The sequence below is a fragment of the Poecilia formosa genome, unplaced genomic scaffold (genome assembly GCF_000485575.1).
Source record: "Poecilia formosa unplaced genomic scaffold, Poecilia_formosa-5.1.2 Scaffold84, whole genome shotgun sequence".
Taxonomy (NCBI): Eukaryota; Metazoa; Chordata; class Actinopteri; order Cyprinodontiformes; family Poeciliidae; genus Poecilia; species Poecilia formosa.
The window spans coordinates 1,038,625-1,065,955 of NW_006800023.1; the positions used below are offsets into that span (position 1 = coordinate 1,038,625).

Consider the following 27,331-nt stretch of genomic DNA (forward strand, 5'->3'; position numbering starts at 1 on the left):
AAACGCTCATGCGGTGGATAATGTGGGACAAACCTGGCAACCTTGTCTATGCGCTGGATAAAGCATACAGTATGGCGGACAACGAAAGTGATTTGGAAACTGACGGGCTTGAATTAGCTCTGGATTCACTGTGTCTTAGACACTGCAGGGACGAATCGTCTCTAAACAGCAAGGACTACTGCTCTGAGTTTTGTGAGGTGTGTTGGAAAAAACTGTTTCGACAAAATTAGAGTTTGTTTTGTGCTAACATTCCTAGCTTTTGTAGCTCCCGATAGCCTCCAGACTAGCTCTATTTGTGTCGCCGTAGGTAATCAGGAACTCACACGAATAGCGAGTTCCTAAAGATAAAAACAGAAGTGTGCCTTTGAAACTGTATAAAAAACAGTGTTAATTATTTGATGTTTGAAAATTGCTTAACTGTGTAGCTTTTCAGTTAAGCTAAGCTAACAGAATAGTGAGACTGAGAAGCGAAACAAGGTTTGTGTGTACACAGCGTGGTGAACGTTATGAGTTGACGTTACCTGTCATTATTAATAAAGTCAAGAAGATCCAAAATCAAAGCTTTATATTTCAAATATCACCGGAAACGAAATATTCAGTATCTTTCCCCAAGCCGAAGGCACCAGGTTTCCTTCAGTCAGTAACGACAAATGTGATGTTCTTTGTGATTTATTACAGTGCTACAATAGAGACACGCCTCATGTTTGGGAAAAAGAAACAACTTTGAAGTTGCACACTTAATTGCACTTCATGTCATTTTATTTTATTAGATGATATTTTGATCAGTGGTACACCATGTGCCTGTGATAAATCGTATGTGTTTGCATGCTTATGCACAAACATAATCCTGCACTGTATGTCAATGTTTACGAGATATTCCTGGAGAAATGTTAGACCTAGGAAAGAATACCAAAGAGATGGTAACTGAAGTTAACTTATCGGGCATTTCTGTGTTTTTGGTGTGGATTAATTACCTTTGTTCTTCCTGCACAGTTGGTGGAGGAGTACACAGCCCAGTGGCATGTTCCTCTGCCTCAACTCAAGGTGCTGCGGACTGCTCTCTGCAATTTTACCAAAGCCACATCTGCCTTTCCTGATGACTGTCAGCACGTCCAGTATGTCCTCAGCAGTCTGGCCTTGTGAGTACCGTTGGGATCTGTTTTAGATACTGTCACTGCAAGAAATTAATGTCCATGTGAAATCCATGGACACATTATTGGAAGGTTCATGTTTCAGTGACAGGCAAGTTCAGGCCTGCAGATGTTAAAACGTATCAACAAAAAGCTAAATAAAAGACTGTATTGTAAGGGCAACTTTATTGCATAAGAAAAAAACACACTGCAGTTATTAAAGTTGGTATACTGAAATTCAGAGGAATGTGCAAACTATGAACTAAGCTGAGGTGGGTTGTTATTCGTATTGTTGGCCTTATGTCAGTCCTTTTCTCTTGCAGGAGCTTCTTTGAGCTGATGCTGTTCTTTAGCAGGGAGGAATTTGTGGAGGAGCCTTTGAAAAACATCCTTGATTGTTTTCAGGTATCGAAACGTCTGATTACTTTATTTGCTCAATTGCTCTGGCTATTGCACACTGTAAATAGCCAGAGCATCCAGCTTCAGCCACTTCTTTTCAAGCATTCAACAACACAACCGACTTAAACTATGAAAAACTTTTCACATGTGAACTTTCCAAAAGCTTATCTAACTTTTTAAATGAAACTGAGTAGTGCTCTGACTTATAGTGATTTTTGTTTTTGTTGTAGGAATGCCACTTGAAACTTTTGAGGCACAGGAACATCTATCTTCATCATGTGAAGCAGGTTATCAAAGGTGGAGGTCCGTGGGAGAATTCAGTGTTGCAGAGAATTCTGAAAGAGGGAGAAGTGCCACAGAGTGAAGGTAGACGTACACTGCATTAGGAAGTGAAATAATGTTTTAAAAAAAATGACTCTAATCAAACTGTTGTTAAAACTGACCGACCTTGATAGATTTTCTCAGTTAACATAAATTACTGGGGCAATGGTGGTCGTTACTGGGAAAAGATGCTGCTTTAATTAGTGATATGCCCATTTAAAACTTTTTATAGCCAAGATGAAGCATTTCCTCCAGCCTGGTCCTACATTAAAGTCAACGAGCTTCATATGCTCACAGTCTGGCTTTGAAGTGCAGCATAATAAAATGCTATATTTTATTATTATACTGGCATTGACAAGTCCTGCTCTTCTCGCTCATTAATAGCAATGATTCTGCAGTTTCTTCTGTCTGTTTCTTTTGATGTCAAGAGATATTTTGTACTATTCAGAGTATATGAAAACTTGACTATATTAAAGACGTCTGTTGACCTGGATGTTGTCTAATGGACTGTATTTTACAAAAAAAAAAAAAAAAAAGTTGGATCTGTAAAATTATTGACATCTAGTTAAATCTTAGCAGGATCGGGTGTCATTTTGGTTGAAGTTTGTTGGCTTGCAGCGTTACAGAAACAGTCCGTCTAACTGATGTGCTCTCCGTCTGTGCAGTTGATGACTACTTCAGTACAGAATTGCCTATCTTTTTGGAGCTGCGCGTTCGATATCTGCAGGCCTGTGAGCGGATGCAGGAGGCCATGGCTCTTTCTAAAAGCTGTCTGGAAAACCAGGAGACTGGGAAGCATCTTTACTTCCATCAGGCCTACCTGACGTGCCTCTACAAGGCCTCTCTGTATGAAAACCTTCAGAAGGAGGTAAGGCTGTTGTTGCACTTTGAAGCAGTTAATAATGGCAAAAACTCTTTGTTTTTTTTTTTGTTTTTTTTTTGTGTGTGTGTGTGTGTGTGTGTGTGTGTGTGTGTGTGTGTGTGTGTTTTCCTTTATTTGCCTGAAATGTCTACCTTTTATTTTGTATTTATTACTCAAAATATTTTAAGTATATTTCAGCAGTTTCTCCAGCAGAGAAGTTTGTTTCTCTGCATTCCAATACAAATGACACATTTTAGTGTTATCGGCTGTGACTGTACATTTATGATGCGATGTTTTTTTTGCTCCCCAGATGGCAGAAATAGACGGCCGTGATGCAGTCGAGATAATCTGCAACACTGAGAGCGTGGAAAAAGACGAGCTTTTGTTGTCGCTGTGTAAAGCTTTCCTCACTCGGCAGTTGCACAAAGGGGACATGTATTACATATGGTAAGTGTGACATTCCTAGACATGTAATGTAGAGCATCAACAAGACATTTTGTCCCTTGAAAATTAGCCATAAACTCTCTGTTGATAAATTCATTTTAAATATTTTTAATATTCACACATATTCAGATTTCAAAATTCGTAGGAGCTTCTGATTTTCCACAGTTGTTGCTGCTTTGATGTTCTGGCAAATTAACATGTCCTCTCTTCAATCTGACACCAGCAGAAAGAAGTATTAAATACTTGCATGTAGGATTACTTTTTTATTAGCAGATCCTTTTTTTTTTATATATATACATAACTTTGAGGTTTCGTCGTAGTTGTTCATTGGTAACACATTAACAGTCAAACAACAATCCTTCTATAATATTCACTGCCAATATGTTGTTGAACTTGCTCTGGTCTGTTGGTAGGAAGTGGGCTTACACATTTTAGAATGTTCTCTTTGACTGCCATGATTTGAGGATAAAATCTCAAAGTGCTATAAGCTGTACGATGAGGCTAATTTGTAAATATGTAGCCATGTGTGTCCATGGCTGCATACCTGGAGTAGATGTAGTTGACCATGTTCACCTTCCTGCAGGGACCTCGTCTTTATCTGGAGTAGATTGCATCTGAGGGCCTATCCCTCCCGTCAAGGCTTCCTGGCTGAGTGCTCAGAACTCGCTTCATCTGCCACCAACGTCAGAGCCATCTTCCCCTTCATCAAGCTGCTCACTGAGGTAATAATGTCAACTCATCATCAGCTTAGAGCCGTAAGGACCATTTCATTCCCCCCCCCCAGTCTTTTTAATTCTCACCACACTTTCACACAAAGTTTTGACAGTCTTCCATCTTGTCCTCACTCATTTGATTTTCTTACTCAACGTTGGGCTCATCTTTTTTCCACTGGTGTTTCTTCTCATTTGTATAGCTTGGCGGTGAGGGAGTTGAGGTTGCTGTGGAGCTCTGTGGCAGGGCATTGCAGCTCTGTGATATGCAGAGTGACACTGTAACCCGCTCACTTGTCTGCAAGACCATTGCCTTCCTGCTGCCTCATGACCTGGAGATCTGTCGCGCGTGTTCCCTGCTGGTCTTTTGCCAGGAGCGAAGCCTGGAGGCGTACCGGACTGTGTGTCTTCTTTACAGGCATCCAGATCAGGAGCAACATCCTCACAGCAACCCTCTCCGGACCAATGTTCGCTTCCATATTCTGCAGGTTGGTATCTAAAATATTAATAACAAGACATGCATCTAAAGGCATTATAGCATTTTCAGAAAGTACAGTATTTTTTTTTTTACTCACTTCATAAATGGGTTCATTGCACACAGACTGAAATATATCAAGCCTTTGTTTCTTGTAGTTTTGATAATTATGGTTAAAGATGATAAAAATGCAAAGTTTTGTTTCAGAACATTTTAATCTTGTGAAAAAGTTAAATATTAAACTCTAATCAGCTTATTAACTCAAACAATGTGTTGGGAGAAGGTGCATCAGTAGATGCAGCCTTGAAAGGAATGTAAAGAAACTTCTTTTTAAGAATTTGGGGGAGCTTCAAGCGCAGTTCACGGAGGCCGGAGTCAGGAGCCACGTTCCTCGTCCTACCTGGGTTAAGGAGAGAAAGAACTGGGCTTTTGCATAGTGGTTCTTTTCAGCTAAAACTAAAGTTAACGTTTCATTTGGAGGCAGAGTGGAGAGGCACATACTCCACGTTGCTGGCAGTGATGGTTTGCGGTGCCATGTTGTGTTGGTCCCCTGAGTTTTCTGAATCTACGGTCAATGTAGCTGTCCAGTAGGAAAGTTTAGTCCTTTTTATCATAAGCTTTATGGTGATGCTGATGTTTGTGTTTTGAATGCATAAAATGGAGAGAAATATATTATTAAATTGTATTACTAACAATAGTTTTCACTAGAGCAAATGGAAAATCCTACTGTTTTCTGACTTCTAGCAATAACAGGTGAGTGTGACAACTCGGGTGTGATGCCATTCCCAGTTCATTGCTCTTTCTTCCGAGACAAGTCAGACTCGGCGTTGGCTCAAGGACACTTGAGTTACGCTGCATTACAGTGAAACGAAGCAAGACGTCACATCTGCCTCTCAAAGTTTCAAAAATATTCTTAAAGTTTGAAGTATCAGGTTTGTTTTCAAAAACCCTTGGAATGTGACTGATTTGAGATTATTGCTGCAAAGAACAATTGGTGAAAGTCGCTCTGCATCGATGTTAGTCTTATTGCAAGGTACCACAAACGGTTTGACCCATTTGGCCTCTTTCAGCCATCAAGTTTTTTTTTCTCCACAGTGAATAAATTCATCATTTGAAAACTGTAAGATTGGAATATTTTTTTAATTACAGCAAATATAATTAAAAGAACAAATTGCAAAATATTTGTAATTAAGACGTTTTAACAATATCTCTCCCTTTCCAGATGCTGAAAGAGCGGCTGTGCTTTGACCCTGAGTTCTGGAACCTGCTCACACTCAGGACTCACTGCTTAGAGTTGATCAGCGATAAGGTCATGAAGGACGCCGTTCTCGACGAGATGAAGGCGGAAGAGGAAAAGGAATCTAGTGAATATCTCTTACCGAATAACTGCGTGAATGAGTCGTGCACCCTATGTCTCAATTCATGCCTCAGCATGCCAGGTCCAACTGAGAGCGAAGGCCTTCCTGTTATCCCGGTTGTGGTTAAATCAGAAACGAAGTGTGTTCCACGAGGCCATGTTCATCTAAGGAGGAGGAAATGGAAGAGATTGAAGCAACCTTTGTCAGACGATGAGCTTGACTTTGTTGATGATCCGGAATTTAAATACAATCTCAAACCCACTTCTCTGAGTAGTAAACCCATGTACTCTCTGAGATGCACCCAAATAAAAGTGGGGAACTCTGCCTCTGTGATACTTCCTTCAAACCACAAGAGAGAATGCTTGTCCCGAAGTGTTAAGAATCAGATTTTTAAAAGAAGGGGTCGGAAGAAGAGATGGTTGCAGGGTCTTCCAAAGACGGAGCAAGTCCAGACGTTTACGGTTATCAGAGTTGGTGGTAAAAAGCGAGGAAGGAAGCCTTTACCGAAGCTGGAGTTATCTTTCCCTGACAATGAACTTCACCTCTCAGAGGATACATGTGGAGTTGAGGTGGAAACGGAAACAGAAGACAAACGGGAAGTTGTACCTGATTTGGATGATATCCCTTCAAGCTTTGGTAAACACACGGAAGAGGTAGTTCAGCATCTGAATGAACTTATGGAAAACAACAAAGACTCAAGTATGGTTATTGGTTCCAGTCTCGGTGAACAACCTCAAACATGTTTGGAATCGAAACTTTGTGAAGATCTACCGAGCGAGCCCCAAGCTGCTGCTGCCGTTGCTGTCGAAGCTGACCCCGAGCTCGATGGTCCCGTCTTTGAGTTATTGGATAATCCAGTTGAGTTGCTACACAGTTACTCCCTCCTGTCTAGAGATGCTGAAGGTGAAGAACCAAAACCTCCAGAACTGAAGCCATCTGATGAGGTTAATGGTAACATAAAGCAGGTGTCCGACGTGGAAACAGAAGAACCAGAAACTGAGGTCAGTTTTTTTATTTACTTGTTCTAATAATAGGGTATCGTTACCGTAACTCTGCATCACTCCACATTGCTGCCAGTTTTGGAAATCTAAATAATAACTTTGTAATAGAGATTCAAAAGTCACTCGGTTCTGTTTTGCCCTTCATCAGCTCTGATTGGTGACAGGCAGGCTAGATTCTGATGAGATCTAATTTCTCACTTTAGTTCATCAATTAACAGCTTTCACTGTGAATGTAATAAAAATTAGATGGTTGGCATCAGATGCTTTGTGTCTATCAGGATGATCTAGAAGTCTCTACTTTTTCTTTTTAATTTATTCTATCAAATAAACATTTTCTTCTTTTGTTTTGAATCGGTCAAAATCTACAGGTCAGATGAGAAAATCAGAAATCAACATCGGGCAGGATAAGATTAGTTTCTGCTTGGAGAGCAATTCATTTTGACTAGTTGACCATTCTTATGTTGATTTTTATTTATTTATTTTTTTAATCTATCGTTTTCATTTGATATTTTTCCCATGACTTTGACATGGATTCGCTTGATTATGAAATCACATTACTTTCATAAATATTAAAATTTAGTGTCTAAGCCTTTGGTCTTACGAACTTAAAAACCTACATTTCTAATGAAGTTTTAGTGAAACAATTAGCATTGCTTTTGTTGTGCAGAGAAACAGAAACCCAGTCGTTTATTTTCTGAAAAGACGGCTCTTTATTTTCTGCCCTGACTGGAGCCAATTCAAGCTTTTTGCTTGTGAGGCTCATTTACAATCTGAGCTTGGAGGAAACGAGTCTGACTCCCGCTGGAGAGAGTTTACTGCATGAGGTACTCGACCACCTGTAAGAGCAAAACCGAGCTTTCTGCCACATTAAGTCTGGATACCCACTTTGAGCGCTGATGAAGCAGTTTTTGTTTTCTTTCTTTCTACTTATTGTCTACCGTAAGGAAATGTTGTTTTATGATGTGGTGGTCGCTCTGAGTTGTTCCGATTTGGTCAGAGGGCATAATTTGTCTTATTTTATCAGCAAAAGTAATGGAAATTTTTTTTAGAAATGAATATAAAATTAAGTTTAAAATTTGAATACTTCTAAGACTTTCCCTGTATAGAAAATATGGAATCTCCAATTGGAATCTTAGTGGTTTGTTTTGAGGTAGGAAATGTAAGAATGAAATTTCAGTGAGTGAGTATGAACCGGTGGTATCCATTGGTGAAGAAGCAGACTGATACAGAAAACAGCAATTGTATCAATTTGTCCATTGGTGTATATTATACGGCTTGTTTTGTGTGCTGTTGGGAGAAAATTGAGCAAAATCAGATAAAAATGTTTTGATGATGCAGCAGCTTCTCATATTGTTTTGTATAAGATTATAATTGACCTCTACGTTTTGCTTCTTTGTGTCTTTGTCCAGATAAAACCCATAAAAACATGGCGGGAGAAATTGCTGCGGACTCAACAGTACGGCCACTTAAGTTATACCTGCAAGATCTGCCGTAAAACGTTCAAGGGTTTGAATGTGATGAGGCACGCATTCTCACATTTAAAGAATAGGAAACTAAAATGCATTCTCTGTGGAAAACGCTTCAAGCTTCTGCCTCTGGCCAAAAAGCATATTCTCGAACACATTAATGAAATGTCAAATCACAAACCAAACGTGGAGCAAATGCAGGAGAATTCACCTACTAATGGAATCATGGAAAAAGAGCACCCGCCCGATAAAGAAATCGAGATGCCCGTCGCCGAAAACGAAACTTCTGAACAGAAACCTAAATCCAAATCCAAAAAGCAGGTGTTGATCCTGAACAGGGAGGAACGGATCATCAGAAATATCCGCGTCTTGCTCAAGAAGACGGCTATGTTTAATAAAAGAAGCAAAAACCCGAGCGCAGAGATTAACCAGATTGAATTCACAGATGAGCAAGTTGTCATTACAGACGGTCTGGTGATAATAAAGAATGTGGCTTCGATAAAGGAGGAGGAGGGGGGAGAGGGCCAGGAGACCCCAGTGGGGGAGAACGGTTGCAGTGTGGATTACACGTATCCCTTGTGCCCGTCAGACGTCTGCGATCGAGTTTTCTTGAAACTGAACAGCTCGCTGACGAGGCATGCCATCAAATGCCATCTTGGTGAAGAGAAGGTTCTGGAGAAGACTTACATTTGGTCCAAACACAAGTGCTGCTTCTGTGTCAGGTAAGAACCAAAATCCAAAAGTTCTAGTTTAAAAAAAAAAAAGATCTAAATTTGTTATCATGCAAATTAACAGATTAGTTTCTTAACAGTTTGTTTTCTAAAAAAAAAAAACAAACAAAAAAAACACTAACTTCTTTTTTTTTTTGGCAGAAAACGTCATAGGGCCAGATTGATGTGGATAGTTATTTTCCCTTAATAAAGACAAGCAGTTTTATCTCTAACATTGAAATTTGTGTGGAAACAATTAATAAATTATACAAAGATGACAAAATGTGAAATTTAAGAGCTGTTTTTCACAGTATTGTGTTTATGAAAAATTTAATTTATTTGAGGTAAACTCCATTGGGCACAATCTTTATTCTTCACTTTCAGATCTTCAGACGTCACATACGAAACATTTCCAGACCTCACTGTTGTGTTTAAGGACTTTTTGAAACCTCTGTTTCCTCTGACAGGCACATGCAGTTCCTGGATCAGTATAAGCACCACATGAAGCTCCACGATGATCCTCTGCCGTTCTTCTGCTACCACCTAGACTGTAAACAGCGCTTTGCAACACAGCCAGAGTTAAAGGACCACATCAACACCCACCAGCCCTTCAGACCTCAGTGTTCATTCCCAGACTGTGAGAAGATCTTCTCATGTTTTCAGGGTCTTTCCGACCACGAATGGAGACATTACATCCCGGTGCCACAGAGGAAAGAGCTCGACCTTGGAGCCAACCAGAAAGACGAGGTGAGCAAAGAAGCTCCATGGAAGCAGAGGGTAAAAATTGAAGAAATTTGGCTTCAGAATAAAAAGTCCCAAAGCCAAATGAGTCCTACTCCTGAAAAAATCAAAACTGAAGACGGGGAAACTAGCCTAGACAACATCCAGGATTTAGCTACATATGATAACTGGCCACCAGCAACAACATTTAGCCCTGAAATCGTACAAGATAAACCCTCAATCAATGGATTTGAGGAAGCGACAAAACTTGACCCAGAGGAATCCAAGGCTGCAACTGGTGCTGCGAAAACCCCTAAAAAGAAACCTCAAAAAAAACCGATCAACTGGGACGTCATAAATATCAGAGAGTACCAAGATGTCTCCACTCTGGCTGAGGGAGTCCAGAAGAACATAGCAGAGCCGCACATCACGGAGCACAAGACCTTTAAACCCGAAGATCCCGCCTATGCCCAGTTCGTAAAAACCCCCTTTGTCCGACCGCCGCCCTCCACCTACTTGGACGAATCGGTGCTTTCAATGCGGAAGAGGAGTTCCGCTGATCAGCAGTCTGTAAAAAAATATGTCAACAAGAAGAAGATGAGAGAGCTGGCTGCAGAAAAGGCAAAGGAGAACGTGGTCGTCCCGGACCAGAAGGTCCGACATCGCTGCGGCAAATGTCTGTCCTCCTTCAGCACACTGGAGGAATTACAAACCCACGAAGGCCGCAACACCTGCTCCTCTCTGTTTGGTTTTGATTCAGACGATGAGAGTTAGCCTCGTTGGTTCACTGATCAGAACATCATGGCACAAAACCACTTAACTCCATTCATAAACCGATTGTGTTTGAAGACGAGCTGTGAATTATTGTTTTCTTTTGTCTCGTTTCCATATCCACAGCAGGAGATCAGCAACAAAATGTGTAAGTTGATCCTGAATCGAGCAATAATTTAAAGGATGCAGCTTATGTACTTGTATTACATTTAATCAAACAACAAACTCTGATTTTGATTTTATTTAAATTAATTTGTACTAGTTACAATTATTATGCAAGTTATAATTGCATAGTTACAAACCTGAGTACTTCAGAGACTAAAAGGGCAAAAGTAATGGACAACTGTTAGTCTAGAAATATCTAAATTAGAATATTTTCTATTCAATTTATTAATTATCAGTAATGACATAAGAGCCCCCAAGATTTTTAAGTGTTTATTTTAGGTGAGGAAGAAAGCCATATTATTATTTTTTATCTTTATGACATTTGTCAGCCGCATAGCAGTGAAGCATCATCCTGCATAAAAAAAATAAATTTTCTTTAAATTTGCTGGCTGCTCTTATCTGTACCGTTTCAGACGGCGCTGAAGAAGAACATGCTCCTTAATTACAGACATACGAATCACCTTACATACTAGCATTCAATAAGCAATACAGTTTGAAGGTGGAAAAAGTGTATAAAAGTAAAACTGTCAAAATAATTACTTGCATAATAATTGTGTAAAGTCTACATTAATTTAAATAATAATTTCAAGCATATGAAGGCCTCGTTGGGGAGTTTTTCAAAGGTTATGTCCACATCTGTGGAGTTGCTCAAAATGATGGTTACAGCTCACTAATTTTAAATATCATTGAATTATGAATTTAAATAGTTTAATATAGGAGCTCATATAGATTCATTACAGAAAGCGCTATGATGTATTTCAAGCATTTCTGTTCATCTTCACAGTTGTGGCTTACAGCTAATCAAAACACAAGTTTCTCAGAAATTGAATATTACAACTTTAAAATAAGATTTCTAATCCTTTTAATATCCACCTACTGAAAATGTAGGTGGATTTTAAAGTGCAGTCAATATTTGATCAGAGTTTTGTTTGTATTAATTTCTCCATCAGTCCAGCATAAGTAAACAAGATTAATTTTCACTGATATTCAGATTTATTGGAAGGTTGATCTATGGGTTTGATCATCTTTTAACTCACTGGCACTGTGTAGATAAAGAAAATGTCTTCCATAAATGTGTGCCCCGTTTTTAACATTACTAATTTAAATTGAAAACTCGTCGATGTCTTGATCTGACATTTTTAAACTATTACAGTTATTACTGTTGCCTTGCAACATGAGGACCCAGGTTTGAATCCCAGAGAGGGTTCTTTCTGCACACAGCTTGCATGTTTTCCCTCCGTGCGGGTTTTCTCCAAAACTCCAGCTTCCTCATGGCTGTTTGTTTTTTTTCCTAAAACTGTCCTTGGGTATGAGTGTGTGCATGCATGTTTGTTTGTCTTGTATGTTACTGTCGCCCTGTGATGGACTGGTGAACTGTCCCGCCTCTGGCCTAAGGAGGTCAGGAGGTGGGCACTAACCGCCCCCGCCATGCTGCATGAATAGGCGGGTAGACCATGGATGAATCCTTCAAACTGTTGCCAAATACAGCAAATTTTAAAGACCTACAATGTGTTTCCATGGTTGTACATGAAGGTCATAACTTTTGTTGAGTAGTTTTTTGATAATGGGAATAAAATTAGGGTTTTTTTTATTAATAAAACCAGTTGTCTTTGTGCCAAGACAGAATCGGTATAGAAATTGGTGTTATTTCAAAGTTGAGGCTCAGATTCTTACTTGTGGACCTCACTTTGTAGAATTTCACTTTGAACTTAAAGACTTTTTTTTTTCTTTTAACTTTTTATGGTGTGACTCAATAGGACTGCATTCAAATCTTATTTATATGTACAAATGTTAATAGCTGTTTTGTAAATGTAATATTGATCCATATATTTTTCTTAAGACGTGCTTCAATTTCTTTAAATAAACAAATTGTGAAATATTCTGAATGGTTAATCTATGAGAACAGTAATTGTGCTTTCTTTGATTCACTTCAATAAAGTGAGTGGTGCTCACTCTTAGTATGAGATTTGTATGTAAAAATATACTATTTCCAAAGGAATAAAAAGTACATAATATACTTTTTATTGTGCTATAAGCTAATATTGGATAGCTGGCAGACTATTTTTGTTAGAGGCTGCTTGACGAGCATCGTGCAGCTAATTATTAAATAGCATTACGTTAATGTGGGTGAAGTATTGTACTCCTTTTCACACCACAACTAGCAAAACCAGCGTGGGGCAGCCTTCCTTCAGCAGGCTGGCTGGCAGTGTGCAGCGGCATATTATGCAGGAGGAGCATTGTGTCAGTCTATCCTAAATACAGCTGGAGAACATGCGGACACATTCTCTGGAATCTCGTTCAAATGACAAAAGAGTAGAACAATTTTCTTGGTACTAGTAAACAGCAAAGTTAAAATTTAAAAGCCTAAAACGTGAAATTTAATTTCGAGAATGTAAAAAGAGCAGGAAAACATAGTGGTGCATCAGCAGAAGATCTGATAAATTGTTACCTTTAACCAATCATTGGATGCATAAATATTAAATCACAAAACTTTTTTATTATTATTATTACATTTACCTCAAGAGTAAATTATATAAAATGAAAAAGTCAGATAACATTTATAAATACATTTTTAATTCAGCATTGCATATTTACTGTTTAACATATTGCTTGATTGTTAATCCCTCAGAAAGGGTATGAAATAATTTTTATTTTTTTTTACATTGGGATCATTTATTAAAAAGATTTTTTGCATTACATTGTCCTGGTAAATGAGGTACTTTAAAGATTTACAAAAAAAACCCCATCAATACAAGGAAAAACACACATTGTCTTATTTTCTTTGCAAACATTTTCTTCTGCTTTGTAAGCAGCCTGTAACCTCAGTCACCTGATTACAGAGCAAGCCAGAGATCCTCTTTGTCCCTCTAGGCTTCCTGCTCTGTTTCATTTATTGAACTGAATTCTCAAACATGATCTATCCATCAGCATGATGATGACCCGAGCTGACGGGTAATGACTGGTTCAATGCGAGATCAGATCAACACAATTCAGTTTCAGACCCTTCAGGGTGAGTTGACAGGCATTGAACAAAGCAGACAAGCAGTTCGGCTGCAGGCCAACATTCAAGGTTAGAGGGGTTTCCGTTATCCCATGCAATAAAGGCATTCCAGATTTATAACATGCAAAAATAACCATTTTCTTTGGGTGTGCATACTGTTATTAAAAAAAAAAAAAATCAATTATTCTCTGTATTGCAGACAAAACAAGCCAGTTTAAAATCTTCAACACAAGCAGCATTCATTGCACTGAAAATAAAGAGCCCAGATACAGTTTGAGCTTTGGTCTACCTGAGGAAAATTAAATGAAGGAATAAATTGTATCAGAAAACTTAACGTACGTAGAGTTGTGTTCAAAATAAATAGCCCAGCGTCACCAACCAAATTGATCACTGCGTTTGGAAGAAAGCCGATTTCTCCATGGAAAATTATTTACCAGTGGGCGAAGTGAAGTAATAAAAATAAACAGATTCTGCAATCATGACAAACATCCTGCTGATTCATTGTAAGTGAAAAAGTAATTGAAAAGATTGTGAAGTTTAATCAATAAAAGAATGCAAACAACTGGGCTTTATTTAGGGACAAAGGGCAGCACGGTGATATTATTTCATTCATACAGTAAATATCAGACTTAAGACATAAAAATGTAATTTTGTCCTTTCTGTTGACTGACACATTTGTGTTTTTGGTGATATTTATTTATTTTTATTTTTTTTAATACAATGTGAAGTATCTTCTATGCATTTGTGTGCATTGACTAAAAATATTCTCAGAATTTTAAACTTTACCTTTTTGAAGATGCTATTATTTTGAACACAACTGTATAGGCATCCAATTGCAAAATAATTATAACAAAGTGAAGAAAAAAAAAAACAGAAAACAAAACAAAGAGGGAAACATTATACGGTGGGTAAAAATTACATTAAATGCCGGGATTGCAATTTTGTAGAATAAATACCTAAATAAGTTAAATCACTGAAAATAAATCTAAAATGCACACATTAAATTAAAGTACAAACACATCTCATTAAGTAATGAAAATTTCTTGGTGAGATTATACTGACTTTGCCTTCGTTTCAGCAAAAATTTACAGAGAAAAACAGCTAAATGTTTGCGTGTAGGACAACACCGAATCATCTGTGGAAAAATAGTAAACATGTCTCAACCGCGTAGAAAGTTAGCAATCCGCATGCAAAGTGTCAGAGTGCATTCCAACTTTTTTTTTTTACTAAAGTTTTGTCACTTTAGTTAAAAAAAAAAAAATAGTAGCTCTTTTACAATTTTCAACGGAAGACCTGGATCAAGGGGGAAGGTCATCAAGGCATGTATGATAAGAAGAAGAAACTTATGTTGTGTTCAACTCGCTGCTTAAGTCGGATCTGGGAATAACGTTACACTACATCTGAGTGTGCTCTAGCTGCAAGCCGGAAAGTCCAGTGAAGAAGAGTGATTTGCTAATTGTTAAGATGCTAGCTTCCATCAGCAGCACAAGCTAATAACATCCATTCCAAGCATTCACAGTAAAAGGAGATTCCTGCGACTTTGACATTGTGTGGTGACAGCCGTTTTCTAGTTTTCTAGTTTGAACTGGGAGATACTTCGGAGAGCTTCTATTTGGTTTTCCAAACATTGAATTTTGAAATTCTAACTTTTGATTAATGATTGAACGAACCGGTACTTCCGGAAACAGGTATAAAAAAAAAAAAAAAACAACAACATTTTGCTGCAAGTCAACTGACAGCAGCATCTGCCATAGTTCATAAATCAAGTTGTTTAAAGCAAGTCTAAAAATACTGGTATCCTTCATTTGATACACACATTAGAATCAGTATTAAAAGTATTTACTTCTTTTACTCTTGAGATATCTGTAGCATTAAAATGCAGAACAAGGTTTGATCAACTTAAATCTGCTACATTTACAACATAACTTCTGCAAATATAAAGACTGTTGTTGGATATGGCTTGTCGATTTGAATTAAATGGACCACACGATGAATGTGGAAAGTGTTAGACTGGACTCATCGTAGCTGTAATATTTTACTCCTGAGTTGCTGATGCAGACAGGTAACACTTGTTCTATAATTAAGCTAGTAAAATAAAATGTGTATTGTGCTATTTAAGCTAATAATGAACCTGCTGGAGTACAAAGGATTGAGTCTGCAAATTTTTAGTTAACCCACACATTGTAATGTGCTGCATAAAATTATATGACATCTATAATCAAGGGTGAGAACTATCGGTAAAACCCTCAAGCAAGAACTTGGGTTCTATGTAAGTATGCATCAGATGTGCAGTGCAAACGTGTCCTTATAGCTAAAATGTTAGCATCTTATTTTGGTGCAAACTTCCATCCCTGGTGGATTCAAGCACGCATAGCTGAGCAGACAAAATGAGAAGCCGTAAAACCACAGAGTGGGGACGCTCAGTGGGCACTGTTGGAGCTCCAGTCGTAAGGGAGGAAGCTGACTTTAGTTTTCCCAGCAGAAAGGACATCCTGCAGGCTGGTCTTCTTTGGAGAGTCACCCATATGATCCAGCACCCACTTCAGCAGCTGTAAGAGAAGGTGAACGTGAAAAAAAATAAATAACGAAAACAGAAGATGTGTCTGTAAAGCATTTAAATGTACCTTTTCATCTGTGCCTCCAAAGTCAGCCTTATACCACTTAAATATCTGACTAAGACACACTTCGTTTTTGCCAGAATCAACCATACAGGCATCGTCGTTCTCCAGAAAGGCTTCGGCCGCGGTGAGGAGCTGGCTGTCTATGTCCTGTGTTCGAATCAGAAATGTGTCCTTTTACTGCCAGCATCGTTCCGCAGAACGAATACAGATCACTGCACGCTGTAGGACACCAGCAAGAGCTGACATCTACGTACCTGAGGTGTGTAGGTTTTAATCGGGGGGCAGCCCTTTGCACCACAGTTCAAAGCAAAGTGAATCAGGGGCTCAGCATCTGGAAGCGCCACCTAGTGGATGACAGAAGGAGTGCTATTTAGTTACACTGATGAAGCTAAGAAACTGGCTTTTGATGGTGAGTGAGTGTGGAGACCTGGAGTCGAGGATCCGTTTTGGAGAAGGGCTTTCGGAGCTGTGCAATTCCCTTTCTGTTCCCTCGAAGGACGCCATTTTCAATGTCTTGTAAAGTGAAGACTTCACCTCCAATAAGGTAGCTAACATAGTTGAAAAACTACAAAACATAAACAGAAGCAAATTAATTTACACTTGCATCAAATATAAGGAAATGTGAAAATGTGATATCATGTGAAAATAGCCAAATACAACATTTGTGTATCTAAGGAAAAATGTAAAATGTAAACATTACATATAGTGTAGAGAGTGGAAAAGCCTGAGATGCTGATGCTTCAAAAAAAAAAAAAAAAAAAAAAAAACTGTGCATTGTGTGTAGTGGGAAGGAACTAGCAAAGCCCAGCATGAATAAACACTGCATAAAGAAAATCTATATAACAGTAGAGCTTTTGAGGCACATCTTCTTTGTAATCCTACTTTGTATCTCTGCCACATGTTGGTAGGGGCCCCCAGGCGCAGGTAGCCATGGATAACTAAGGCGTTATAGATGTTGATGAAGAAGGCTAGCTTCTCCTCCCGGCTCAGTGAGAGCAACTCCACCCTCTGGAGCTGAATGGCCAGCTCACAGTAACGTTCAAATGCTGGGTCCACAGACATCCCTTTATAATCCACACACTGTAGAAGTAAGAGCAACACAGAGGACAAATGCAATTTTTTGCAAAAAAAAAGAAAATATATATATATATATTTATAAACAGGCAATGTAAAGAAATGAAACATATACACTAGAGCACTGAGAACATTACCTTGCCATCAGCAGAGAGATGCTCCGAGAACAACTTCAGAATCAACTCTCGTAAAAGCAACGAAAGCTCAGCAGCTGGAAGGCAGAAAGAACGAGACTGTTCAAATGTAACGTATACTAGATGTAAAGTTAGCAACTGTTTTGACGGAAACATTCAAAAAATATGCACTGCAAAAACTTTTTTTAATTTTACTTAAACTGTAGCATAACAAAAAAGTTCACTGTATAGAGGATACACTTCATGTTTCACAAAAACTTGCAATTGGTGTCGTGCGAGGCTTTGTGTGGCACAAATTAGATTATTAGAAAATAAAACATCCAACACCATGAGTAAGAACTTTTCTGTGCAGAACATTAAAAGACACTCATTGGTTAAACACGCAACAGTCAAATACATGAATAAATACAAAGCAGCACAGAAACCAAAACAATGCATGGCACCACCACCACCACCAGCAAAATTATGATTTATTAAAACAAATAGGATTAATGCAAACATCATTTTTCAATAATTGAGCAAGCAGAGCAAATACACAAGACAGAGGTTTGAAAAGACTTCTGTTTGATGTGTAAATGTGGATAATCCTCCTTCTTTTTTTGTTAGACTTCAAACTAATACCTCTGTCAAACATCCTGCAGCTGATTTGTGTTTCTAAATCATAAGTCTTTAGCATAAAATAACTGAATCAGTCAAAATATAAAGAGAAAAGCCTGATCAGTGTATCATACTCATAATAAGTGTACTGTTTATACAGTTTCAACAACTCGAGTTGTTAGTGCCTGTTACTTTTTCTGTTGTGGTAATTTTGCTAAAACCTCTTACAGCTGGGTTTTAATTGAGTGACAGAATATAAATTTGTTCCACAGCTGCGCATATTTTGAGGTGCTTCATGAAAAACACCTTACAGCTGACTAACTGACTCATTTCTCCGGCAAGTCGATATTAGATGCGTCAGCAACCCCTGCTTTAACTTTCACCATCCCAAACATACAATGCATAGCACACAAACCTAAATGAACCCAAAAGGATCACACACCAAAGCCAGCAGCAAAAGACAAAGCATTAGAGAAAAGTTGAGAGTTAGTCATCTGAATCTGCACCAACTCAGAAAGCAAAGCGTGTATGCCTGGATCCCGGTCATCTCTCCTGACCTACCCTGTTTCGGAGCATAGGCGGCTGTCTGTCCTCCATTCAGAGGTGAATGAAGGTCATCTTCCAGCAGCCTGTATAGTGTGTCCATGGTTTCTTTTCCTTCTCCAAAACACCCATCCTTCTCTCCCCTCCTTCCCACACTGACCATGAACTTCTTCTGCAGCAGTGCCTGGCCCGTATTACAGGCCTCGGCCCTGTCTAGCACAGACATGTCCACGGTGAAGAGCTTGACAGAGCTTGACTTAAACAAGTGTTTCGACTTGAAGTTCGTCGTTTTCATGTTGCGCGTCAGAAATCTCTGTTGCCCAACTTACCCATGCCCTCTTTTGTTTGCAGCCAGTCAACCAGCTGAACGCCTGAGAAGCTGTTTTTGTATAAGGTCAGCCCCCTCCTCTGAGTGCCAATCACACCAGCATCCTTCAGGTCCTCAACCAAGTCTGCAAACTCATCTCTCTCACCTCTGAGTTCTGTGAATAGCAACATCCCAAAGCCACTTACAAAACACACAGAAACAGATGTCTGAAGCTATACATTACAAGGAGTGAAGGCTCCTGTGCAATCTAAGCTTAGTGTCAGGTGGAAAACACATCATCAGAATTTGTCGAATTTATTGTGTTTTTGGTTTAAAAAAAAAAAAAAAAAAACTTAGATGACAAAGAGAAATTCAAAAAAGCAATTTCATAAAATGCAATAGCATAGTAATTAGGAATGCAAACTTAAATCCCAAAGGAAGGAAGCTTCATTTATCTGAGTAACGTTGCTGGTGGCGCCATAATGAAAAGACTATTTACGCTGTCGGATACCCAATTCAAAGATTTAAATGGCTCCCCTACAGCAGCCAGGTGCTGCAGGCCTCATTTATAGGATCAAATATCCTGTGTCACCGCTAACAAGCACAGCCGAGTCTGGCCTCGAAAAAAAAAAAGCCCTCACACAAACACTGCTGCTGTTACGTAAAAATACCACCATGTCCTTCCCATCAGTTCGCGCTATTTCATAACTACTGACTGATTTAGACTCATCCTCAAACAGAGGTGACTCAGCAAAATCTGTTTCCTGAGACAGTTATCCATTTGCTATTACAAACCTGACACAGATTTTGGTACTTAACTTATTCCTTACAGTTCTGAAAAAAATATGAAAGCATTGTGTATCAATATGTCAACACACCAAGCATTAAAGGAAAAATTAAGGAAAAAAAAAAAAAACAGTATTGGAACAGAATGCTGTTTTGGTTAAACAATAATCCCAAAAACACCAAATATATTCATAGTAAATTGCTTACGTCCATCAATTTCCCCATCTGGAGCCTCAAATGGATTGCTTTCCGGTAACGGTGGAGCATTTGCTGAAAGAGGCTCTTCTTTAACCAGAGTCACCAGTCTTTGAAGCTCCTCAGTAGCCTGTGATTGTAAAACACAACAAGTGACCCAAGTTGGACTTATGTATGTTCTTCCTTCAAAAAAAAGAGCAATTCTCGGGATCATAGAATTAGATCTAGACTCAATAGATATCTGTTCTACTTACCAGTTTTTGGAGATCGTCGTTACCCCCAACATGGACGCTATTAAAGAAGATTTGAGGTACGGTGCTGCGTCCTGTAAGCTCCTTCAGTTTCACTCTTAGCTCTGAATGAAGGCCAACATCCACTTCACATACTGGTACGCCCAAAGACCTGAGGGTAGCTTTAGCCTGTACACAATGTGGACATCCCTGGATAGAGTATACCGTTACACGGCCAAGAGCACTGCTCTTAAAACCCTCCATCTGCAGCAGAAATAAGAAGATTTAAATATATCAAATCAGTGCAAAGTTACTTTTATCTTACTTATATTTTATAGTTGAACTACACTGAGTAAGATAGGACAACACAAGAGGTATTCATCTTTAAATGACTAAGGGTCTCTTTATATACGTCACATACTGCATACACATCTGGTCCTAAATAAATTACAATCTTTGGTTTAGGAAGGTGGATTCATAATCCTTAATCCTATATAATCTCCTTGAAGCTTTGTTCTCTGCATGCTATCTACAGTGCCTGGCAAAAGCATGCTACACGATATTTTTGTAAGAGTTTTCCACATTACAAGCAAAAACTTCAAAGCATTTTATTTATTTATGTTTTTGTTTTTTTGCATGTGTGTTAAATAGACCACAAAAAGCAGCATTCTGATCTGGATGGAAATTGAAATATAGATTTTCAACAGTTTTTTGAGCATATAAATTCAGCTCCCAAATCAATACTTTGTGAAACCATCTTTTCCTGCTATGACAGCAGTAAGGCTTTTGTAGTATGTCTCTAGCAGCTTTATTTCTTTGCAAAACAGCTCAACTCCCACCAGTTTCCTGTATTTGCTCAAGAAAAGAAACCAGCATGATGCTGCCACCACTTTTTATTGTGGGTACAGAGCGTTAATATGGCCACCTGTCCAATTCAGCTCGAAAAACGTTCTCCCTTCCATCACTGTACGAAGCTGTGTAAGCTGTGTAGGGCATGGTGTTTACCACGCTAGTGCGTCAAAGGTAATTTGCTCAACCTGTGTACAGATGTGCAATATCCTGTGTGAGACATAGGCAAGCCGATGAATAATTTACTAACTTATTTAATGGATAACAAAACAGGACAGACTCCTACGCAAAGAACGGTTTCTGACAAATCATTGACAAGGTTTTTACTCCCTATTTTTGGACATTTCTGTGTGGAAAACATGTCACAAAGTTATTTTTAGGTTCATTGTTACTTAAACTAACAAAAGTTGAACGCAGGCTCTTTATGATGATTCGACTGTGTAAATGGGGTCCGATGTCCAGTACTGAACCACTACCAAACGCATGTTCTCAAAACGTTTTCTTTTTTTTTTTGGAATGTAAGTTTTTATGCAACAACACTGACCGCTAACTCTCTAATGACCGAGCTTTAAATAAAATAAACAGTTTATCTAGAAATAACAGATGAAAACATATCTTATATTCAAATAAAACGCGCCTTTAAATTAAATTCCCTAAATGCTGTTTACATTGCGGCAACGTTAGCATATAACCTGCTAAATCAGCAGATACAAAATGAAAATGTTAGTTTCCGATCATTGTACATATTTTCTTATTGCTGAGTTAAATTATTGAATAACAAGCGTATGACTTATTAGTTAACGATAGAAGTACATTACCTTTCTTGGTTTCCCTGCTATGGTCAACACAGAAGTATGATATAAAATTTTACGATTAATCCTTATTAAACAACGTTAGCTAAACCACACTAAATAATAAGTATTTGCAGCATAAAACTAAGACGCTTTCTTCCTGCCCTGACGGCGCATCGCCCTTTCCGCAGGCTTTTTGCTTGCTAGTTCCCGAGCAGACGCCGCATTGGCTTCATTGCCAAGTGAAAACAGTACGTCGGCGTGTTCGCCATATTACAAGTGGCATGTTCTCACAAATAACCAATGTAATCATGGAAAAAAGGCGACGTTTTCGTTCAACTTTTGCTGACAGAAGTCAATAATAATAATAATANATAATAATAATAATAATAATAATAATAATAATAATAATAATAAGAAGAAGAAGAAGAAGAAGAAGAAGAAGAAGAAGAATAAGAAGAAGAAGAAGAAGAAGAAGAAGAAGAAGAAGTTTTTAATGGAAAATGAAATACAAAAAAAGATATCCACAATGTCACCAAGATCTTGTAAGAGGCTTACTATCCGATACTCTTTAAATCTAAAAAAAAAAAGTGACACTCATAATATGGTAACAATATGGCAACGGTTCCAAAACGGACCGGACGTTCCAGATTTGTCCTTCCTCATTTCGCCTGTCTTTTGATGATACCTTAAAATGCTCATTGTAAATTTGGAATTTTTGTACTTTTCCTTTTACGTTTGACCACGATTGTCAGGGCACGGCATCAATATGATATAATTTACTTTGCAGTCATATAAATTAGTTAGGCCTAATATAAGGTTCCAAATTTCTTGTCATAACGCCTATATATGTTAAATTTGAAAAGAACACACACTATTAAGATGGGAAATGCTAAAATTTCGACAAGCAAAAAGGAACACAAATTATCCTTCATGACGCATTTACTTGAACTCGGATTCCTACTGCAGTGTTTTGAAAAACAACACGGTACAGCAATCATGTATACACAACAGGGATTCGTATGAACACGTGAAGCAAAATTTGAAGTAATAATTACACCGGGGGTATAAACATAGGACAAAATTAACTAAAAAACAAAAAACACCAGCACTACAATAAAAATATTTGTTATGGGAGGAACAGTTACGCATAGGTAAATGTTTCTGTACGGACGCATTTCCAAGCAGTGCACATAAGGGCGAAAAGCCCAAAATTTTGTTCTGTGATCATGTCTGGGCTTTCAGAAACGGAGCGTGTTGGCTTTAAAAAGATATTGAGCTCGATGACAGATGTCGACTTAAGGTCACTTAGTGACACGGTTACAAATAAGATGATTGTCGTGGAAAACGTGACAGGTAAGACTTCAGTCTAAAAAGGAATACTCTTGCTCGATTATTCCTAAGTCTCTTCAAATTTTTAACAATGATCTTAAAAATGTCACAAACTTGGGTAATCATTGTATACATTTACTTAAAACACCAGCATGCGAAAACATCAGAGAAAACAAAAACATACATTTTTATTTGCTGTTTGTTTACACATTTTTAATTTTTCATACAGAGGCTATGGAAACAATTCTGAGTTTCTCCAAAAGTGCAGAGGAGCTTCTCAGACGGAGAAAGGTTCACCGTGACCTCATATTTAAATACCTCGTCAAAGAAGGGGTGACAATGCCGCCAACCAGCGAGAAACACCAGCTGGTGAAGAGGACGCTGGAGCTGTGGTCGTCAGTAACGGTAGGGCAGGGTATGCTAACCTGTTCCCATGGTTATACAGTCGTAGTTTAATGAATGATATTTAAAACATTACGCTATTTTTGCATCTAAAACGGTTAGGAAAAGCTCTGACACATTTAATAAATGTTTGAAATAATTTGCAGTTTGAGTTTTTAATTAATTTATGGTCAGTTTTGATAGTGCATTAAATTTCAACTTATCTACTTGTTGCTACTTGTCAGCTGCTTGAAACAACCATACAACACTTTTCTCTGGCTTTCGGAACAGACAAAATCATTATATTGGAAAGTCTTTTAATTGTTCACATAGTTCTACTTTATTTATTTCAGATCCAGTAGGTTGATTTAACCACAGACACACTTAAGCTTACTGTATTTATTTTAACAAGAGAAAAAGTGAAATTGGAAGCTAATATCAGTCCAGCACCTTGTGCTCCACAGTTACAAACTGGGGGGGAAAAAAAGGAAAAGGAGGTGAGTTGAGTGTGATTGTATAGTGGTATTTCACACAAATTCACAATAATCTATATAAATAGTCTTTAATGTAAATAGCGGATATACATGTTTAGAAAAGTAAAGTAAATACACACAAACATTCAAAGACCATCACAAGTTGTATCAAAAAAATTAAAACATATCTAACAAGAGAAAAAATCAAATTGGTGGTTAACATCAGTCCAACAGCTTCTGCACCTAGTCATTAAATAAAATACAATAATAATAATAATAATAATAATAATGAAACTAAGCACACTTCAGAGCAACTTAACAGTTGTAAAACAAAGCACAACTACAATGAACAACATAAATTCTAACAGCAAAAAAACATACAAAACATGACAAAATTACTCATGAAACCCTGTATATATATATATATTACATTGATTTAAAATGCATAATAAAATGTAATACTGGTGAAGAAAACGCAGAGCTGATCCTAATACGTACCACAGTTACAGACAGGAACCGAAGAAGGAGGTGAACTGACTGTTACTGGTTGCTATGGTAACCGCCAATTGTCAAGAGTAACATAACTTAACACAGCAGTAAAAGTCAAGAGTCAAAATAAGTTGCTGACTAAGCAAAATGTATTTAAAGAATTAATACATAAACCAATTTTGGAAAACTTCACATCTATAATGTTTTTAAAAAACCCTGTTACATTTAAACTGATGAATACATTAACAGAATATCATCCGTTTTAAAACTACAGTTGGCAAAATTTGCACTTTTAAAAAACAAGTTTAAATTTCGTGGGTTCATATTTTAAGACTTTCTTTAGTGTGTGTATCAAAACTAATAGCATTTAATATGTATATGTTATGCCACATAAATACTTTAGGTTATTTAAGCAGCAATTAAAAAAATAAATGCTCTTGTGAATAAAAAGAAATTGGACATTTTTGCAACTCCATATCTAAAGATTAAAATGTATGCCTTGTCTTCTTTACAAAGTCAGATTAAAGGGAGTGTGTCAAAGAAAATACCATAATCACTTTGACTGAAACAGTAAGTTTTTTTATCTAGACATTCCACTTTAGCTGTGGTTGTGTATTCTTGGCTGTTGTCTTACCATGACACATCTATTTGACAAATGCACTTTCCCTCATATGTTGCTGTTTCCCTTCCATAAGCTGTGGCAAACCTGAAGCACAAATTGAACGTCTTGCTTTTACTAATGACTTTCTTCTTACTATTCATCAATAAAGGCCAGGTTTGTGGTTTGCAGAACTGATGGTTACGTCTACAGATTCTCCCACCTGAGCTGTGGATCTTAGCAGCTCCTCCAGACGTAATCTGGGTCTCTTGGTTCCTTCTCTGATTCATGCTCTCCTTTCCCGGCCTGTCATTTTAGTTGGATGTCCGTATTATGTTTGCATGTCTGCCATTTCTTTGCATTTTTGAACAGTGTGTTGAAGAGTGCTCCAAACGATGTTCTCTAGCAAACCTTTACAGATTCAAATTACTTTTAGCTGGACCCTATGTACTAAAAAAATCTAACTGAAGTACACTAAAGTATTTTGTTGTAATATATCAGTGTGGAAAAGTTCTGGGGGTGTGAAAACTTATTTCCTACACTGTAACATGTCTGCTGAAATGACAACTGTGATGAGAAAAAAAAGTGTCTGAAGTGTGTATAGTTCTATTTTAAACATTGATCTCTTGCTACATGCCACACCAATTGTGACCTTTGAAAATAGAATCCTAATATTTCTTACCGTATATTAATTAAAATTTTATAATTAGACACTTTGATTCCTTGTTTTGTCTCTAAAGAAATCCCTATAGTCGCAAATTTTATTGTTTTCTTATTATTTTATTTTGAATGTCTCTTTTACAGAAAGACAGTTGAAATATGTATTTCTGCATAAAGTGTGGTGTTTGACTAAAATCTGTTACTCATTAAAGGTGGATGAAGCCAAGCAGCAACAGCCCACAACATCTGATTCCAATGACATAAAAACCACAGTTGGCTTTGATCCACTGATCCTGGGACAGCAGTTCTGCCAGTGGTTCTTCCAGATCTTGAACAGTCAGAATCCATCACTGGGCCAACAGCCTCAAGACTGGGGGCCACAGCATTTCTGGCCAGATGTGAAACTACGGCTTCTTTCCAGGTAGGAATATTAAACCAACGGGGAGGAAAAAAAGATGTCGGTTTTTAAGGAAATTGATTACCGTGTGTTTTTCAGAGCTACGACTGAGCAGATGGAGGAATTCCAAGGGGCTGAAGTGGTCAGCCTTCGTCTCTTGGCCCTGACCAGTGGAGAGCGCCTTGTCTTCAGTCCCAACCTGGACCCTCACGGCCTCAGGGCAGTGGCCTCCCCCCATGGATTGGTTCTGGTGGGCGTGGCTGGGACTATCCACAGAGACCAGTTCTGCCTTGGCATCTTCGAGCAGATATTCGGCCTCATCCGCTCACCCCTGAATGAAAACAGCTGGAAGATAAAGTTCATCAACCTAAAGATCAGAGGACAGGACGGCATTGAAGGGACAGAGGTAGCAGCTCCTGCTTTAAACTACAACTCCAGTGAACTGCAGCTTCTTTGCAGCTGATGGCAGTCATCATAACACTGGATATCTTTTATGCTATTTTACCCAGGGATGTTTTACTTGATTAGGCATGCGTACATTAATACACAATTAGCTGAGTTGCCTGAACAGATCCTGATACTGATACTGAATTGGGGTTGGGGGAGAGGAACGTTTTGCTTAGTTAATGCAAATTGAGGCATGACAAATTTTTACATTTCCTTGACAGTTTGTCTTTGCTTTTACAAATGCAGCAATTCTGTTGGTCTCCGGCTCGAAGCTTTTACTGAGTAAATGGTGCTGCAAAGTTGTTCTCTGACAGCCTGTGCCTTATTTAATATATTCTGTGGATGCACTCCTGAATATACCTTTGTAAATATGTAATATATAAGAGAGAGTTGACTTGTGTACATTTATACTGTAATTAGAAGTAAGTCCTACAAATTGGATTATTATTTTCTCTCAATGACATTGCAATCCCCGCCAAAACTGATTACAATGTAATAAAACTTTTTGTTGCTTTCTTTTGATGAGTAAGGTTATCCAATGATTATTGATCTTGTGTTGGGCATACATATTAACAGAAATAAATTAAGTGGACTTATGCAAAGGACTGTAGTAGGTGAGCCAGATATGTAGGCAAGTTTTAAAATATATTCAACAAATATTTCTCTCTAAAGCATCTTTGAGGAATCACATTCTTTACCAAAGTGTTATTTTAAGATTTTTTTTATTATTATTATCATTTTATTTCTGTAATAGGTAAAAGCCTTATTGTTGAGGTACTTTTTAGAGCAACCACTTGCAATAGATGGCCAATAAAATTCAGAATAGAAACCTGTGAGGACCAGAGCAGAGTTTCTCCTTCAGCCTGAAAAAGAAAAGTAAACATATGCATGTGT

At 38.0% G+C, this 27,331-nt stretch overlaps 3 protein-coding genes across 4 annotated transcripts; 2 read left to right on the forward strand and 1 right to left on the reverse strand.

Moving 5' to 3' along the window:
- The first annotated feature begins 14 nt into the window (after positions 1-14).
- znf654 (zinc finger protein 654) lies at positions 15-11,012 on the forward strand. Its single transcript, XM_007557137.2, has 11 exons — positions 15-197; positions 994-1,139; positions 1,454-1,535; positions 1,760-1,895; positions 2,516-2,718; positions 3,023-3,159; positions 3,740-3,878; positions 4,070-4,354; positions 5,564-6,700; positions 8,110-8,888; positions 9,344-11,012. Exons 1-11 carry the CDS (start codon positions 21-23, stop codon positions 10,368-10,370), a joined length of 4,248 nt encoding a protein of 1,415 aa, XP_007557199.2. The 5' UTR covers positions 15-20; the 3' UTR covers positions 10,371-11,012.
- A 2,072-nt stretch (positions 11,013-13,084) lies between these two features.
- Positions 13,085-21,911, reverse strand: LOC103141471 (uncharacterized). 2 transcript variants are annotated; one of them, XM_007557138.2, is made up of 11 exons: positions 21,688-21,911; positions 20,045-20,284; positions 19,803-19,920; positions 18,832-18,984; positions 18,521-18,715; positions 17,366-17,439; positions 17,037-17,234; positions 16,582-16,719; positions 16,409-16,498; positions 16,158-16,301; positions 13,085-16,082 (listed from the first exon to the last, which is right to left on the reverse strand). In XM_007557138.2, the coding sequence occupies exons 2-11, from the start codon at positions 20,282-20,284 to the stop codon at positions 15,954-15,956; spliced, it is 1,479 nt and encodes a 492-aa protein (XP_007557200.1). In that variant the 5' UTR covers positions 21,688-21,911; the 3' UTR covers positions 13,085-15,953. The 2 variants fall into 2 exon arrangements, with proteins under 2 accessions (XP_007557200.1, XP_016529395.1); XM_016673909.1 differs by lacking the exon at positions 18,521-18,715 and having other exon boundaries at positions 21,688-21,908.
- Positions 21,912-22,693: 782 nt separating this feature from the next.
- cunh3orf38 (chromosome unknown C3orf38 homolog) lies at positions 22,694-27,036 on the forward strand. The gene is made up of 4 exons (XM_007557139.2): positions 22,694-23,016; positions 23,222-23,397; positions 25,806-26,014; positions 26,090-27,036. The coding sequence occupies exons 1-4, from the start codon at positions 22,890-22,892 to the stop codon at positions 26,451-26,453; spliced, it is 876 nt and encodes a 291-aa protein (XP_007557201.1). The 5' UTR covers positions 22,694-22,889; the 3' UTR covers positions 26,454-27,036.
- The last annotated feature ends 295 nt before the right edge of the window (positions 27,037-27,331 follow it).